Raw genomic sequence first — 19,542 nt, 5'->3', positions numbered from 1 at the left:
CCCCTTTCCTAGGACACAAGTCAATCATGTAGCATACAGTCCTTGAGAAAGACTGAAGCAGGGGAGCCACACATGCAGAGCCTGAATCCCTTACTACAGATACTATCAGATAATAGACATTGCCTAAACCACTAAGCTTTGGACTAGATGTCGTACTGCAATAGGTAACTAATACACTGTTAAAGAAAAAAAAAAAAAAAGAAAAAGCAACTGCATGAATTTCGATCACCAGCACTGCTAGTTTCCAATGATATCATCCATGTATCTTCATTCTTGGACACAACTCACGTTTGCTTGAGTTCTTTTACTAGCTTTTAATTAGAATAGTGCAAAATTGCACCAAAACAAACAAAAATGGACAAAGGTGAGATATTTTCATGTTGCATGAAATCAGTAGGAAGACTGAGTTTTGAAGGCGATAAACCAGTTAACACTACTAACATCTACGAAAAATTTCCTGCCTAACAGAGTATTTCAAGTGCACAAATACCCACGGATCTGATCCACTAATCATCAGATGCTACACAAATGTAGTGAAATATCATAAATACATATAATCATTATATGTTAATTTAAAAAATAAAAATGAAATTTTAAACAAGCAGAATGAGAAGATGCTTTGAGAGGAGAGAACACCCTGCAGGAGAACAGTCCTGGGTGTAGAGAGAGCAGAGGCTGGGGACAAGTTCTGTCTGTGAATGTCTGCTTTGAAATGGCACCAAGTCAGTTAGAAAACTTATCCTACCACCTAAAGACAACGGGGGAAGAGCAAACTAAACATAAGGCAGCCAGAACGAAGGGAATAACGATTAAAAAAATGAATGAAAAGGAGGATGGGCAAACAAAGCCAATAAAACCAAAATGACAAATATTATTTTTAAATAGTGGCGGCGGGCGTAGGGGTAGAGACTTGAGCAAATATAATCAGAAACAAAAGATGTGGCATTATGAACCTTAAGGAAAAACATTTCAAAGGAATCATGTAAAAACCCCACATATTATACATGATAAATAAAGGTTTCTAAAATAAACAGAAACTTCTAAAGTAGCCCAGTAAGAAACATCACCTGAAGTGACTTGCCCCGGAGATTCAAGGCCCAAGGTTTGTAATACAGGAAAAAAAAAATGTGTAACTGTCTATAATAAGTAAGGGAATTATATAAAAAACAATAGCAACTACAATAAAAAACAAAACCTGATTCATATAGAAAAAGAAGTTACTGACAGGGGCTGGAAAGATGGCTCAAAGGTTTAGAACGCTGGATGTTCTTCCACAGGACCCGGGTTCAAGTCCCAGCACCAGCACCACAGGCTTACTCAGTCACCTGTGACTACAGTGCCACAAACACAAGCCACTCATGTAGTATGCAGACATACATGTGGACAAAATACCATGTCCCTCACACATAAAAATAAAAAGTATATAACAAGTGTCAATTCTTCATACATACGGGGGGAGACTTCCCAACTCACTCTACAATGTTAGTATTGTAGAGAAGTATGAATGGGCTATTTCACATGAAATAGTCAACTTCAAATTATGATCTAACTAATTACTTGCAAACTTAAATATACAGATTTTAGGATATAAGTCCAATAACCACTAATGTTTTACTAATTCAGGCATAGACAATTTTTAAATTTCAAGGGTTTCAATTATAACATTGTATGTACATTCATGCTGTGTCTTCAGCATTGCTTACGTGTGGTGTGGGGTGGGGCCTTCACAAGTAGATTAATGCCACCTCTGGAGGACACTGATTTCTTGCTTTTAGGATTTCATTAGTTCCAGGAGCTAGCTGCCTCAAATCAACTCCCGCCCCGCCATTCTCTCTGTCTATATGTGTCCTCACTTTCCACTTTGAGTTCAGCAGCATTAAGACTCTGCTAGAATGTGTGAGAATCATGCGCTAAATAAGCCTTTTTTGTTTACAAATTACCTGCTCTCTGGTATTCTATTACAGCAACAGAAACAGATTAAAACCAAAACAGGAAACAGAATAAATACTTTCGTATTTTAAGTTTGAATAAAGGAAACTTACAAGGGGTTTCCTACATATACTTTCTTCCCTTGAGGAACAGTTCACTGTTTGTGTGAGACACCTGGAGAGCATCATTAGACAAGGCTCACCTTACTGAGGGGTCGCTCTCCAGGAGTTCAGTAAGTCGCTGCACTTGCTCTGGTTGTATAGATCTTCCTAGGAGTGCTTCTGTGTTAGTGTAGATCAGGAATGCCGAGACCACACCTAGTAAGGTGCCCACACCCAAGGAACCCAGGCTGTCATACAACGGATTGCCTGAAAGAAGAAACCAAAACATTTCTATCATTCCAGTGAGCTTTAGAGAGCAAACAACCAAGATTTCTGACATTCACTCCTGGCTCCTTTAGTTACCTCTTTTAACAGCTGCTAGCAGTCTTACTATTAGCAGGGCAGGTGTATGCCTTTAACCTCAGCATTTTCGAGAATGAGTTTGAGGCCAGCTGGGTCTATATAGAGCAGTGGTTCTCAACCTTCCTAAAGCTGGGACCCTTTAATACAGTTCCTCATGTTGCAGTAACCCCAATCATAAAATTGTTTCATTGCTACTTCATAACTGTAATTTTGTTAGTTACTATTATGAACCATAATGTAAATATCTGGTATGCAGGATATCTGATATGTGACCCAAGGGGGTCACTGACCCACAGGTGAGAACTGCTGATATAGGGTGTTCTAGGCCAGCAAGGGCTGTATAGTGAGACTCTGTCTCAAAAAAAAAAACAAAAACAAAACAAAAAACAAAAAACAAATCATTTTAGTGTCGGTGTGGCATGTGCATGGAGGTCAGGAGACTATTGGGGGGCCTGTTTCTTTTCTTCCACTACATAGGTCCCAGGGAATAAACTCAGGCTCTGAGTGCCTCTATCTGCTGAGCTATCTCAATACCCTTATTTAACTTTTAAAATTCTTAATATAAAACTTTTATTTTACTAAAAATATCAATTGTGTACTAGTTTTATTAACATGTAGTCGAAGTATATGAAACAAAAAACAAATTTATCTCTCCTAATTGATCTACTTGTAAAGCACAATCCATTATAAGAGTTCCAATTATGGAATCCAAAATTAAATAGTGCTCTTTAGAAATAAAAAGTTAAAAGAAGTGGTCATTAGTCATTAGCATAGCCTTTGATTTCAGCACTTGGAAGGCAGAGGCAGACAGACCTCTTCTGAGTTCAAGGCCAGCCTGATCTACAGGGTTAGGCTAGGTAGGTGCTTATAAATATTATATGACCAAAAGCAGGGTAAAGGTCAATCAGATCATCCTAGTTCCATTGAAGAATGCAGCAGCAGCTCATCATCTGACGTGATTTTACATAAATGAGAATGCATGGACGAAGTTAATCCCAAGAGAATCTGACCTCACAAGCTGAACACTCAAATGGTTCTTGTTTCAGAAAACAAAATGAGCTTTCTGTTCCAATTTGCCTTTTAGAGTTAAAAAACTTGGCAAGCTACCAAAATGAGTGGGCAGAACCTGAAGAAAATTAGGCCTATGAAGGCAGCAGAGGTCATTCCTGGTACCAGGAGCAAGAATACACATGAACAAGAGCTCCAGTGCATATGTGCTTAAGTCTCTGCATTATCTTAATGGCCCACGCCATTAGTAAATCCCAACAGTACTGTCATAGGGAAGGGGGTCAGAGTTCAGAGAGATCCCAACTTTGACTCACTGCTACTTAGGTTACAATAATCTACTAATTCCTTTACTTCTCATCTCAAGATAATTAATCTAACTCAGAGAAATCTGCACACCAAGTCCCCATATATTAGAGAATTAAGTAGTAGAAGAAAATCACACATAGTTTAAGAAAAACTTACCTGTTACAGAGGTGAGGCCCATGCAGGTGGCCGCTATTATCACTCCTAAGACAGCTGCAGTGTCCTCCAATAGTATAACGTTTGTACTGGGATCACGACTTTCCATGACTTAATCATTGTGGCAGCAGACAAGAACAGAGAACTTTGAAATCTTAATTTGACACTACCAGAAGCCATTTCAATAACTACCCATCAAAATCAATCTATTACACAAGGATATATTACAGATTATAGTTTTTAAAACCCTATTTATTATCTCAAATGTTAATAATAATAACTTAGATAGTAAAATTATCTTTCCGAATTATACAGGTATGTAGAAATATAACGGCTCACCTAAGTCAAATTGCTATGCTCAGAAAACATCCCTATGCTCAAATGTGCCATCCCTATGCTCAAAAATTCTTTTTAACAGAGATAGTTTTCTGAGAGCCACATACAGAAGACAGTGAGACATGCTTTATATCATTTCTTAGCAACAAAGCAATAGCACTAAATACTTTCAACAGGACAAAAGAAAAAAATAAATACCTGGTTCTAAACTACATACCATACTTATAAAATGATGTTCCTTTGGCCTGAGCACTCCTGCGAAGTTCGTTTATGGCAACAAGAAGTGTTGCTGAAAGAGAAACACCCTATGAGCAAGAAGAAACTTCATGTCTCCAACTTTAAAGAGAGCACTCCAAAAACAAATAGAACACCAGAGTGGGCAATGAGACTCTATGTTAACAGTCACCGTCAAGACTCTAATTAGCCATTATAACAAAATGAATCTCCTATTTCAAACCATAATAGCTAAACAAAATTACTACAGCAACAGCCTTTGCCAATCGAGCAACCACGACTGGGTGGCACTCAATAAGAATCATCACTTCTGATCCTCCAATCTTTGGAGGTCTATCCATTAAGGAAAGCCCCATAAATATACAATTATAACCTGCCAACCACAAATCAAATGAATTTTAAAAATGGATGAGGAACTAAGGAGATGGTTTGGGGGTAAGAAGACTAGAGTTCAGATCTCAGCCCTCCTAGAACAACCAGGCATCTGACAAACACCTGTGATTTCAGCTCTGAGGGATGTGGTGCCCTCTTCTGGCCTTTGTATGCCACAGATGTGGGTACCCACACATACACATGCACATACACTCAGACTTACACAGACACCTACACAAAATTAATTAATAATAAACAAACAAATGAATCTTTTAAAAATATGGATGAAGGGAATACCAAATACAGAAAGTAATAATCTTTCAGAGATAAAGAGCACTGAATTAGGTATTTTATGTTGATATTAGAAACTATGTTACAAGCTGGGCGGTGGTGGCCCTGCTTTTAATCCCAGCACTAGGGAGGCAGAGGCAGAAGGATCTCTGTGAGTTCGAAGCCAGCCTAGACTACAAAGCCAGTTCCAGGACAGGCTCCAAAGCAACACAGAGAAACTTCGTCTTGAAGGAAAACGAAAGGAAGGAAGGAAGGAAGGAAGGAAGGAAGGAAGGAAGGAAGGAAGGAAGGAAGGAAAAATTTTACAATATTTTTAAAGTAATATATTTCAGAAATTATTATTCTTATTGTAAAGACACAGCTTTTTTTCTGATTAACACTGCTAAAAACCAATTTAAAAAGTTAGTATCATTATGTTTTTATTTCCAATGGTTTGAGTAATATAGGCTATTCATGAACACAGCCCGTTCCCCTTGCCCTCACCCATACAGCAACAAGAACAGAACACTACAGAGACTTTCTACCTTGAGAAGCAGACAAGACTTAGGTTCCTACCTCCATAGTACTATTACAACTTGACAAACTGTAACGAATGGGCTTTCAAATATAGTAAACTGAAAATAAATCATTTTTGACAGTACATACCTCCTTCAGATACCAAAGATCCTGCTAAAATACAATATGCCTGGAAAATAAGAAATAAGACAAATAATGAACCAAGTATTTCATTAAAGAATTACAGTTTACTCATATGTAAAATTTGCAATATCCAATAAAATTGAAATATAAGTGCTAATTCAAGCTAGATACTAAGGATCTTGTTAGTAAACAACTCAGAGGAAGAGAATAAATTACAGACAGAAGCCAGGTATAGTCATGCACAGTTGTAATCTCAGCACTAGGGATGCAAAGGCAGGCAGATCTCTAAATTCAAGGCCAGCCTTGTCTACAGAGTGAGTTCTAGGACAGTCAGGGATTTGCAGAGGAACCCTGTCTCAATGCCCACCATCCCCCCCAAAAAAATTTTAACTAGGAGCTGGAGAGATGGCTCAGAGGTTAAGAGCACTGACTGCTCTTCCTGAGATCCTGAGTTCAATTCCCAGCAACCACATGGTGGCTCACAAACATCTGTAATGAGATCTGGTGCCCTCTTCTGGGGAGTAGGCATATATGCAGACAAAACATTATACATAATAAATAAAAATCTTTAAAAAAATTTTTTAACTAAAAAAAAAAGTTTTAAAAGACATAAAAAAAAATTTCATTGGGAAAAAAGGGATAAAATACCCAAAGTCAAGATTCTGAAGTAATGCCTATTAAGCAAATTTAGTCTACAGAATCCATTATTTATAAAGTGGCTCATTTCAATGGAATCCTACTCAGTTACTCAAAGACAAGATATGTTAGAAATTTTAAAATTTAAACACAATTAAAAATAAACCTCATCATTTTCTAACTCCAGAGACTGCTTCACCCCTATCTAGTGATGCTATTCAAATGAGATGACCCTAGGGCAATGAGGGGCAGCTAAACATGTGCAGGATGGGGGAGGCGAGTTTGTCCATTTAACTACACAAAATGTACTATGGTTAAAAAACAAAGTAAGAAACTCGCCTCAAAAATGTAAATAGAGGGCTAGACGTGGTTGCATTTGCCTATAATCCCAGCACAGGGAGTGGAGGAAAAGAATAAGGCAGGAGTTCAAAAGTTCAAGGTCAGTCTGGGTATCACAGCAAAACACTTTGTTTTAATAACTAAACGACAAAAAATAAAAATACAAATAAGCCTAGTTTAACTGGCTTGTTATTGCAGAGATATGTATGGGATAATAGAATACTGGAATTAGACTGGTCATGTCTAATACTGGCCTATGACCACAACAGGAAAAGGAGTTCCAAGTTCACTCTTATTCTAGCATGTCCCAACACCAGGATGGATATACAATCTGCACAGTCTTTCAGAAGGAGCTGGAGGCCTCTTTCTTCCTACCAGACCACACCTTGGTGTTACACCTAGCACTACTGAAGACAAGCCGGAGAGTAAGGAGGCCAAAGGAGAACATTTCTATGATGAATGTGCTGAGTTGCTGAGATTGCTCAGTAGACTTAATAGATGCCCCGAGGAGATCGGGGATCAAAGCCAACTGTGTCTCATGCACCCATAAGCAATAATCTGATGGGGCCTGTCAGGAGAGAGACCACAGAGCCCCACAGAAAGTAAAATGTCTCATAATATATATAGGTCTTAGTCATGGGGCCCTGAGGTGGAGTCTTCTGAAATATCTAAAAAGCATTTTTGCCAAATGCCTGGAAGCTGAGAGGGACAGTAGACAACCAGTCTGTGTCTATCAGAGCTGAGAGGGACGGGAGATGACCAGTCTGTGTCTATAAGAAGCTGAGAGGGGCGGGAGATGACCAGGTTAGTACGTACTGTTCCCTACCCAGTGTTGGGCATGGCCTATTGAGCAGAAGAACCTGATGTAATAAGGCTGAAAGCGACCATCCCCCTTTTCCTGTTCTCCAAGGCAAGCCCCCTACCTGATGGAGGCCTCAGAGAAAACACAAAACAAACAAACCAATCAACCTCCTTTTCATTTTGCTGTAATATTAAATGCAGTTCCAGCTTATGACAAATGACTGGAAATTGTAGTTACTGATATAAAACCATTTCTGGTGCTAACGGTGAACAGAATTCTTTTTGTTCAATAGCATCTCTAGGAAATTTGTAGAACTGCTCAAAATTTAGAGGATGTGCTTACTAATTATACCTACGAGAGCCTCTTGTTTAATATCACCAAATTAGGAGTTAGAGAAATGGTTCAGCAGTTAAGAGCACTGGCTGCTCTATCAGAAGACTTGGGTTGGACTCCCAGCACTCCAAGGCAGCTCACAGCCTTGTGCTGGTCCCAGGGGAACCAACATCCTCTTTTGGCCTTTGCCTGCATCAGACACACACGTGCTGCACAGACATGCATGAAGGCAAAACAGTCATATACATAAAATAAGTAAAAATTGTTTAAAATCACCCCATCTGTGGATTCAGACGTCATAAATACTCACGCGTAAAAAAACAAAACCATAAAAAAAATAACATGTGTGACAGTCAAGAGGCATGCTATTCCTATTCGCCAGTACAATACGACAAAGTCATAGCATTCCATATATGAAAGTGGGGGAAAAAGAGGATCACCCATAGAAGGGATTCCATTGGTTGAGGATGAAGCAATCCCATGATTCCATGGTACCAAGAGAGTCCTGCGCCCATCATGAAAATACCAACACCACTAATCAATGAAGAGATATAGCGCATATTTGAAAAGCCATACCTGGAAGATAAAAAGATCATATAGTTTGCAAAAATGTATACTAACTTTCAAAATGTGTTTAATAAGTCAATGAAATTGAAAACACATTCTTAGACTATTAAAATGGTGTAATTTTATATATTAAACACTGTAAGTGCAAAGTTCAAATTTCATATAAAAAACTCACAATATACAAAGTGGGGGAAAAGGCAAGATCTTTGAAAATATATAAAAATAAAATAAATATTAATTAATTCAGGTATTTTCTCATCTCTATTTCTTCTAGTCTACTTTGATTTATCAGAACTATTTCATAATTACATTCCACACAGGCCAGGAAAAATAATCTTTCTTATAATTTATTTATTTGTATTTTATGTACATTGGTGTTTTGCCTGCATGTGTCTGTGTAAGGGTTTCAGATCACCTAGAACGGGAGTTACAAACAGTTGTGAGCTCCCATGGGGGTGCTGGGAATTGAACACGTGTTCTCTAGAAGAATAGCCAGTGCTCCCAACCATCAAGCCATCTCTCCAGCTCCAAAATTCATCCTTTAAAAAATACATTAAGATGTTTAAGGAACAGGGAAATACTTCAATTTCCTTGGATTGTAGCTTCTAATTGAATATTGTGGTCTTATGGTTAATCTATGCTGTGTATTACTTATAATTTTTTTACTTAATGCTGAACAATTTAATATGAAATTTACTGCTGGTTCTGAACAGTTTAATAGACAGTTGAACCAACAGCTTCAGTTTTCTGCATGTTTTCATGGATAATTTTTGAAAATATTAATTATTTGTCTAATCATCTTTGGTCAAAATGAACCATTAACTTGAACTATTTCAGTACCAATACAACACAATTAGGGTCCTTGGAAACTATGACATACTACGAGAAGTAGAATCATTCATTCACAAAAATGTTTCCTGAGAAACATACTCTTAAACCCAAATACTACTGCACTCTCTGGTAGATACACATTCAAACAAAGAGTATTAACTTGAAAGAATTAACAGAATTCTCTTTGTACAAAGCTGTAGTCTAGCCATAGAGAATCCCAGTTCATTGATATAACAATGTTTTACAGATTTGACTTGGAAAATTTTATTTTATTTTCTAAACTTTTCTCCAAAGTAACACTAACTATATGCCAATTTAAATTAATAATAAATTAAGTTGTACTGGGCTTTTGTTTTGTTTTTCTTCACTGTTTTGTTTCTTGAGGCAGCGTTTCTCTGTGTAGCCCTGGCTGTCCTGAAACTCAATTTGTAGACCAGGCTGGCCTCAAACTCACAGAGATGCTCTGCCTCCTGAGTGCCACCAAACCTGGCTTGCACTGTGGGTTCTTACTGAAAACTTGTATTATGCAGATCTGTACTACCTCCTACAGTAAATTATGAGTCACGTGTGGCTATTTATATATAAATGTCTTTAAACTAAATACTGCCTAAATTTTATTACTGTACTAGGTAGTATTAAAATAACTTAAGAAGAAATCTTCAGAATACAAAATTTAAAATTTTTACCCTCTTATTTAAATTTTTTGGTGTGGAAAATCAGTAAGGAAAACAATTTGTCAAGAGATAGTAAAACACAGTAAACGTGTAATTAACATTTTGTCTCTATACTAGAAAACTCCCATTTCTAGAAAATTAAAAATATGTTATTACTGAAACAGCAATGCCCTGCTGTCTAGTAAAGGAAGGTATTTACAGAGTACTAAAATGGACACCTTCACAGAGATAAAGGTGCACTTTTCTGCCTTAGCATTGATCAAACTGTATTAATGAAGGTAGTTAAAAGAAGAATGACTGGGGAGCTCAACCATTTGGGTGGCCATTAACAGATGGGACAAAAATAAATATCCACAGCAGGTAACTGACACACTCAAAGTACTATATTCTAAAACACACTCGCTTTACAAATATCTAATTTTGAAATGTTATCAAAATATTTCTTAATCACAATAAAAGCATTAGAGTAAGTATGAAGTATGCATTTGAAAAAGGTTAACATCAAAACTTTAGATCACATAGCCAATTATTTGAGCAGAAATATACTTCCCTGAAACGAAATAAAATAGAACTCTAAGATAAGTGGTTTTTTTATTATCAAATATGGAGAAGATCTCCAGGCTGTATTATTATAAAGTATAAAAATGATTTCAACTCCATTTTCAAATTATGCTTTGACTTTACTTTGACCCTTACACTTTAGACAATACAAAGGAAATGACCAAATCTCGAACAATCTGATGCTATATAAATTTCAGACTCTCAAAAAATTCGTTGGTTCTTATTTCAATGACTTATCGCAAATTCAAATCAGAGCTCGTGTCCTTACGGGTGAGAAGGGTCTGGTGTTTGAATGGACTTGCTGATGCCCAGTGCTAGCAAACCCTATGGAGAAGAACAAACAGTAAGTGGCCCTTACCAAGATGGAGAATACAATGATACAGTGAATAAGTCAAGCCGGGCAGTGGTGACGCACGCATTTAATTGCAGCACTCAGGAGGCAGAGGCAGGTGAATCTCTGTGAGTTCGCAGCCAGTCTGGTCTATAAGAGCTAGTTCCAGGACAGGCTACAAAGCTACACAGAGAAACCCTGTCTTAAGAAAAAGAAACAAAACAAAACAAACAGGTAAGCCAAACTGGAAGATGTAAAGGATAACAACAAAGAAATCATATGTGTACATCAATGGCCAAGCAACTGTAGTTTAGAAAAAAAAATCCTAGTATAGAAAAATAAAGAGAAACCCAAGGGGATTCAGGACCGCATTGTTTACAATGAAGAAAAGCTCGAAGACACTGGGCACGGAGGCACATGCTTAACTGCTAGCTCTTGAAGCAAGAGAATTAACTTTGAGTCTATCTTGGGCTGAAAACTGAGACTCAAGTCAAAAAACAAAACTATACCAAACTAAACAACTGCCACCGCCATCAAGCAGTAACCACAGAAGAATCTAAAATCTCTTCAGAAGGGAAATGAATGCAAATGATGAACCACACTAAATTACGTCTATAGCAGCTTAAAATATCCAGCCAGTTTTCTGCATGGACATGGAAAAGCTCCTACAAGGTACTATTCAGTGAAGTGGTCTCTCTGTCACAAACAAAACAAGGCGCTATGATTAGAATTCCAGCCAATCTATAGATCACTAGTTTATCTGCACCAAATTCTCCCCCACTCCACTTTTCTCTCCTTTGTGGTCCTGGGGATCAAACCTTGGCCTTACACAGTCTAAGCAAGCACTCACAACTGAGCTGTACCCCAACTGTTCTTTAGATTTTCCTAAAACTCTCAGCAAGTTTACAGTAAACTGATGTAAAAGTTTTGTGCACCTTTTGCTAGATTTATTCTTTTTTATTATGTATACAGTGTTCTGCCTGCATGCCCAAGGAGGTGACCAGATTTCATTATCGATGTTTGTGAGTTACCGTGTAGTTGCTGGGAATTGAACTCAGGGTCTCTGGAATAGCAGCCACTGCTTGCTCTTAACCTCTGAGCCATCTCTCCAGCCTGCAAGGTTTATTCTTAATGTTTTGTGATATTATAGAAATGGAAAGTTTTAAATGTCTTTCTGGATTTCCTGGAAATGAAATGCACAATTAGTACCTTTTTGCCCTCTATAGCTACTCATTTTTACAATTAAATCAGCTTTATATTTTAGAACAATATTTGCTTGACTAATCTATGATTTTTATATATTGCTTGATCTCACTTGGTTATATTTTGAAGAATTTCTGCTGGGCGGTTGTGGTGCACACCTTTAATCCCAGCACTTAAGAGACAAAGGCAAGCAGACCCCCATGAGTTCGAAGCCAATCAGTTCTACAGAGTGAGTTCCAGAACAGCTAAGGCTATATGGAGAAACCCTGTCTCAAGAAAAGAAAAAAAGGAATTTCTATTCTATGTTGATACTGATGGGTATGTATGTTTTTCTCACATGATGGCATTGTAAGTATATCGGGGCTATGTTATGTCCATAGAGTTGAAAGCCATTGTTCTCCCTATCTCTCCAAGTCTGTGCATTATCACTATTACTTTCTTAAACACTAGCTGAGTTCTCTTGGCACTGTCTCCATAGTAACTGAGGATTCCTTCAGTCTTCTTTAGCTCTGGTTCTTGTACAGATGCTTTCTATTATGATAAATTAGGGCTAACTCTTTTCTTGGATTTTTAGTCTTCTGTCAATGCTCTGCAGTGAGACTTTGTGTCAGACACAGTTTTCAGTTCTAAAAGTCCCATTAATTTCTCTCATCTGCCAGCTGAATCTATTTTATTAACTAAATAAAATTTTCCTGCTAGTTGTAGCCTATTTTCTTGCTTCTTGCACTATCTAGCAGTAGTCTGTTACTAACTGGGAAAATTAGTTGACCACTGTGAATGTCACACTAAGTGTTTGGGGTCTATTATATTCTCGAAATAGCACAAAGCTTTGTTCTCTAAACAATTAAATTGTTTAAAGATAAACTGGATCATTTACATTTCTGGGGAAGTCTGTTAAGAAGGGGTTTGAACAGCCTTTACACTAGGGATAGTTTAGCTCTACTGCTAAGGGGCTAGATTTCTGCTGACCTGGGTATCAGAACAGTCTCTTTTACCTCTCCTGGTAAGCTCTGGATGTACTGTAGCCCTGTGTGAGCACTAGGAATTACTGAGCCTTTGTCTGTTTGGTGTTTCTGCCCACATCTTACAGATGGGTAATTTAACATTCAGCAAGAACTCCGGAAGATCCCTATATGTAGAATTATGCAGATTTTTTAGTACATAGCCTTTCCTCTGAGGAACTCCACCTTCTAATTTCCAACGAGTTTGGATTCCTTGAACTTTCATGTTTCTCATCCTGGTCCACTGCTCTGAATGTATCTCTAAATAAAAAGGCAGAGAGAAAGTGTAGGAGAAATCAAATCCCATCTCAGAGGTATGGTCTTATGCTTCTATTGTTCAGTGTTTGAAAGCAGTTATATATTTTGTCTAGGACTTTATTGTTTAGGCATCAAAAGAGTAAATTTAGTCTGAGTCATTCATACTTAAAAGCAGAAGTTCTATACATAATATTTTGCAACTTGACCTTTTTACTCAATTTATCATGGTTATTACTCCAGTTAGAAGCTATCAGTCTTTAAAACCCATACATGATATTTGTGTTGGCTAGTTTGACGTCAGCTTGACGCAACCTATAGTCACTGAGAGGTGGGAACTTCAATTGAGCAAATGCCTCCCAAAGATCGGGCTGTGGGCTAGCCTGTAGGGCATTTTTTAAATTAGTGATTGATGGGGGAGGGTCCAGCCTGTGGCTGGTAATCCCAGGGTCTATAAGGAAGCAAGCTGATTAAGACGGGAGGAGCAAGCACATAAGCAGTGCCCCTCCATCGCCTGCTTCAGCCCCAGCCTCCAGGTTCATGTCCTGTTTAAGCTCCTGCTCTGACTTCCTACAAGGCATAAGCCAAATAAACCCTTCCCTCCCCAACTTGTTTTTGGTGACAGTTTTTCATCATAGCAACAATAACACTAAGTAGGACAGTATTTTAGAGAACAGACACGTAAGAATTATCTCCAATGTCCTAAAACTAATACTCAAAGTTAATCTTGTTTCATATTTCATAATTCTTTGTCCTATGTCCTAAAGCTTACAAGGTTCTTAGACACTGTTTTTACATATCCATTCCCTCTCCTTCTACCCAAGTGACAGGCATTTACTAATGGCTCCATAAGTACAGTGCTTCCCATGAAAGCATGGGAACGGGAGTTAGGATCCCTAGCACCTAACTACTGGGGGGTAATGATGGCCATTCTGTAATCCTGGCCCTTGGAAGGCAGACAGATACTAACTAAGCTGACTAGCTAGATTAGCTAAACTAGTGAACTCTGTGATCAAATAAGAGACCTGTCTCAATATTTAAGAGGGAGAGCACCTGAGGAAAACATCTGTGTTAACCTCTGGCCTCCTTGCACGAGCCCGCAGACATGGGCACACATACACGTCTCATACACAAGCCACAAACCAAGAAATCAAATCCAAGGTAAAGACTGCTAACAAAACAGCAACTGCCTACCTTCTTCCTTTACTTTTACAGAGGGTTTCAATCTACTCGACAGTGAGATGCATTCTTCTGTTTAATCTGTAAATAATATTGCCCTGCTTGCTCTTCATTTTATTATTCCTTTGAATTTTAGGCTGGGCAGTGCTGCGTACCAAAGTCAGGGCCTCTCACCTGCTAATCACATACTTTATTTAGCACTGAGCCAAATTAGCAGGCTTAAATATCCACTCCTGTACCTGTATCTTTCACCAAAACATCTCTCAAATTTGTTTCAATGTAAGTCAAGTATAAATAAATATGGAAAGGATACCATATTCCTTAAAATGAGATACAAATACATAAATAACATTTATATAGAGCTTTCACAAAGGTTTAGATTTTTAGTATTCACAATTTGGGCCAAAGAGACTTCAAAGGCTATTTTAACCTTTTTCTTTTTTTAAATCTTCATTTGTAAAGTCAAGGTAAATAATTCAAACTACCAGTCTAATGTATGTTAAACACTTAACCAGCACTCTATCTTTATTCAAAAAAGTTACTGGCTCTCACAGTAATTAAGAATTTACATTTAGCTAGGCATGGTGGCACATGCCTTCAATTCCAGCACTCTAGAGGCAAATACAGGCAGATCTCTCAGTTCGAGGCCAGCCTGGTCTACAGAGTGAGTTCCAAAGACAGTCATGGTTACATTTAGAAACTCACCTTAAGAATCTCTTCTAAGAAGTACACTTGAACGCACTGGCACAGGAGACCACTTTCTAAATAGAACCCCAATAGCACAGACACTGAGAGAAACAATTAATAAATGGGACCTCCTGAAACTGAAAACCTTCTGTAAAGCAAAGGACAGGGTCAACAAGACAAAATGACAGCCTACAGAATGGGAAAAGATCACCAACCCCACATCAGACAGAGGTCTGATCTCCAAAATATACAAAGAACTCAAGAAATTGGTTATCAAAAGAACAAATAATCCAATAAAAAAAAATGGAGTACAGACCTAAACAGAGAACTCTCAACAGAAAAATCTAAAATGGCCGAAAGACACTTAAGGAAATGCTCAACATCCTTAGTCACCAGAGAAATGCAAATCAAAACAACTCTGAGATTCCATCTTATACCAAAATCAAAAACACTGATGACAACTTATGCTGGAGAGGTTGTGGGGTAAAGGGAACACTCCTGCATTGCTGGTGGGAGTGCAAGCTGGTACAGCCCCTTTGGATATCAGTGTGGCGATTTCTCAGAAAATTAGGAAACAATCTTCCTCAAGACCCAGTAATACCACTTTTGGGTATATATCCAAAGGATGCTCAACCGTGCCACAATAACATGTGCTCAATTATGTTTATAGCAGCACTGTTTGTCAAAGCCAGAACCCAAATGCCCCTCGACTGAAGAATGGATAAGGAAAATGTGGTACATTTACACAATGGAGTACTACACAGCAGAAAAAAATAACATCTTAAAATTTTCAGGCAAAAGGATCGAGCTAGAAAACATCATTTTGAGTGAGGTAACCCAGACCCAGAAAGACAATTATCACATGTACTCACTCATAGGTGATTTTTAAACAGAAAGCAAAGAAAACCAGCCTACAAATCACAATTCCAGAGAATCTAGACAACAATGAGGACCCTGAGACATACATAAATCTAATACACATGGGAAGTAGAAAAAACAAGATCTCCTGAGTAAATTGAGAGCATGGGGACCTTGGGAGACGGTTGAAGGAGAAAGGAGAGGCAGAGAGGGGAGCAGAGAAAAATGTAGAACTCAATAAAAATCAATAAAAATAAAAAAGAATCTCTTCTAAGCCGAGTGGTGGTGGTGCACGCCTTTAATCCCAGCACTCAGGAGGCAGAGGCAATTGGACCTCTGAGTTCAAGACCAGCCTGGTCTACAGAGTGAGTTCCAAGACAGCCAGGGCTACACAGAGAAACCCTGTCTTGAAAAACCAAAAATCTCTTCTATAGGGACTGAAGAGTTGGCTCAGTGGCTAAAAGCTCTTGTTCTTACAAAGGAACCAGGTTTGATTTCCAGTACCCACATGGTTCACCACTCCTCAGGCACCAGGTATACATGGGGTGCACAGATGTATCTGAAGGCAGAACACTCATACACACACATAAAATAATAAAAATAAATCTAAAACAAACAAAAGAATCACTTCTATAAAAGATTATGACCAAACACATATTAAATGATAAATTTATACTTCCTATCTCATTACTGATAGTTCTTAAAGCATAAAAGCTTACATAAAAATACTATGATCACATTTGTTTTTGGAGTTAGGTTATCATGTTGTCCAGGGTGATCTTCTATTTACTATGTAGTTAAGGATGACACTATAGAAAACTTACTCATATAGAAAACACAGAAATGTTTGTGTCACATTTTCAAGACTACGGTATAGTTCCTGACTCCCACCTCGGCACATGCCCCACAGCCAGTCTGTGGTCATTATTCCTGTGTGCTGCTGTCCTTCATTACTATTCAAACATTAGTTTCAAAACCCTTCAAGGGAACTTCAGTTTTCTTCCATCCTTCCTTTCTGTGAGACAGAGTCTCGCTATGGCTCTGGCTGTCCGGGAACTCACTGTGTAGGCCAGGCTGGCCTTGAACTCAGAGATCTGCCGGCCTCTGCATCCTGAGTGCTGGGAATACAGGGCGAGTGCTACTAAGCTCGACAAAAGCTAAATTTTCAATGCTCAACTTTCTTATATAAAATAGTATTTTCAGATAACCTACGTATCCTCTTATATTTTAAATAATTTATCTATCATTTTTCATGCCTAACAAAAAATATAAATAGTATATACATTATTGTTAAACTCTCTTTTTTTTTCACCACTATACAAACGAGGATAACCTCTATTTTTAAGAATAGTTACGGGGACTAGAGAGATGGCTCAACAGTTAAGAGCACTGTCCAGAGATTCTGAGTTCAATTCTCAGCAACCACATGGTGTCTCACAACTGTCTGTAATAGGATCTGATGCCCTCTTCTGGCATGCAGGTTTACAAGCAGAACACTCATATAAATAAATGAAAAATTAAAAAAAAGCATTGTAACAGGGTTGGGGTGGGACTGGAGATATGGTTCAGTCATTAAGAGTACTGGCTGCTCTTGCAGAAGAGCCAGCTTTCATTCCCAGCACACACATGGTGGCTCCCTAACTCCAGTCCCAGGAGATCTGGTGCCCTCTTGTGGCGTTAGATATCCTTTTGGTACACAGACATATATGCAGACACAACATCTATAAACATAAAATAAGCAAATTTTAAAAACAGAAAGAAAAAGAATAGTGATAAGGGCAAAAGTTTATAAAGTATAGTATTCTCTCCTATCTATTATCTATCTATCTATCTATCTATCTATCTATCTATCTATCTATCTATCATCTACCTATCATCTATCTATCTGTCATCTATCTATCTGTCATCTATCTATCTGTCATCTATCTATCTGTCATCTATCTATCTATCTTTCTCTCCTCCTTAGTGTGTTGTTTGAGACAGTGTCTCTCTGTGTAGTTCTGGTTGTTCGGGAACTGACTACGCAGACCAGACTGGGTTTGTACTCACAGAGCTCTATCTGCACCCTGCTCAAAGGCTGGGACTAAGGGTTTGCTACCATGCCCATCTCTTTCTCATATTTTTAATCCAAAGTTGGTTGTTAGGCTATGGAAGCATAGATGCAGAAACCACATACACAAAAGTCACTGTTCTTCAATGCTCAAATTTAAAAAGCTGCATTTCCCCAAAAGCCAACTGCAGAGTACTTTTTAACAGATCACTTTCTGAATAAAGCCTATAAGAAATCAGTTTAAGACTAAGCATTTCCTCCTTACCTGGTTACAAGTATCAGATAATGAGTGTATAGCTTCTGAGAACATACTTGCTGAACCCGTATAAATCCAGGCAAGGAATTTAAAGAAGCAGTTTAAGCCATTTCTAGAGAGAAAGAAAACAATTTAGCATATGTTTGAATTATAACTTTACATCAAAAGTTTATTTAACTGACTTTATACTAGATTCTATTAAAAGTAAATTTAAAAGAATTTCCTATGGTTCAGGTATAAATATAAAACATACAGATTACGATATCATTGAGTATGTAAGTAAGAGGCAATGTAATATGTTGAAGACTTTGTCTTCCTAATTCTTAAGGTAATCTTAAGTATTGCTATGATTTTAATTATTATCTGTAGACTACTAATTCATAACTCTAAATCTCTAGCCTAGATCTCCCTCCCCACAAGCTTGAGACCAATACAGTAACAATAATACTTGTCAAGTACATATTATGTGTTAGGTATGCTAATTAGCTTACATGTTACATACATTCCTCACAAGGAAGGTTATAATCATCATCTCTACTCTACTGGCAGAAAGAACTGCTCCTGTTGACCATCTCCTCATGGACACCCTAGACACCTCAAAGATCATTTTCTCTCCTCCTATCCTGCCCCATCTCTGGTGTCCTGTCAGAGCAACATTTAGCAACCGTCCAAGCAGAAGCCTGAGCACCACCTGTCACAACAGCTCTAAGGCTTCTAACTAGACACCATCATCCTTAGTCCTGAGATTCCTTCTCCAGTCTAGGGCCTTCCATCCTCCAAGAATCATGTATTAGATATTTTCAAATCCTCTCATAATTTCTGAGATGTATTTTTTAATAGAGTTCTTTTTTAAAAGATTTATTTATTTATTATGTATACAACATTCTGTCTGCAGGTCAGAAGAGGGCACCAGATCTCATTACAGATGGTTGTGTGCCACCATGTGGTTGCTGGGAATTGAACTCAGGACCTTTGGAAGAGTAGCCAGTGCTCTTAACCTCTGAGCCATCGCTCCAGCCCCCTGAGATGTATTTTTAAGATGTTATAAAAACTACTGATTTACAGAAGCGATGTTTTCATATAGCCTGTCTTAGTTAGGGTTTCTATTGCTGCAACAAAACACCAAAACCAAAAAGCCAGCTGGGGAGAAAAGGGTTTATTCTGCTTACACTTACACATCTGTTCATCATGAAAGGAAGTCAGCAAAGAACTCAAACAGGGCAGGAACCTGGAGGCAGGGGCTCATG

At 38.0% G+C, this 19,542-nt stretch overlaps 1 protein-coding gene across 4 annotated transcripts in view; it reads right to left on the bottom strand.

Moving 5' to 3' along the window:
• Slc30a9 (solute carrier family 30 member 9) overlaps positions 1–19,542 on the bottom strand; it is a 65,757-nt gene that overhangs the window by 10,454 nt on the left and 35,761 nt on the right. For 3 of the 4 annotated variants that reach the window (XM_057771753.1, XM_057771754.1, XM_057771755.1), the window contains 7 exons: positions 18,305–18,407; positions 10,744–10,799; positions 8,283–8,418; positions 5,739–5,778; positions 4,414–4,485; positions 3,864–3,971; positions 2,132–2,297 (listed from right to left, as the gene is read on the bottom strand). In XM_057771753.1, the coding sequence (XP_057627736.1) occupies positions 2,132–2,297; positions 3,864–3,971; positions 4,414–4,485; positions 5,739–5,778; positions 8,283–8,418; positions 10,744–10,799; positions 18,305–18,407 (681 nt within the window). The remainder of the gene's footprint in view (positions 1–2,131; positions 2,298–3,863; positions 3,972–4,413; positions 4,486–5,738; positions 5,779–8,282; positions 8,419–10,743; positions 10,800–18,304; positions 18,408–19,542) is intronic. The other variant, XM_057771756.1, reaches the window with a different exon arrangement.

The sequence above is a fragment of the Chionomys nivalis genome, chromosome 6 (genome assembly GCF_950005125.1).
Source record: "Chionomys nivalis chromosome 6, mChiNiv1.1, whole genome shotgun sequence".
Classification (NCBI taxonomy): domain Eukaryota; kingdom Metazoa; phylum Chordata; class Mammalia; order Rodentia; family Cricetidae; genus Chionomys; species Chionomys nivalis.
The sequence above is the reverse complement of the archived record's forward strand: the minus strand, read 5'-3'. Positions and strand labels throughout refer to the sequence as shown.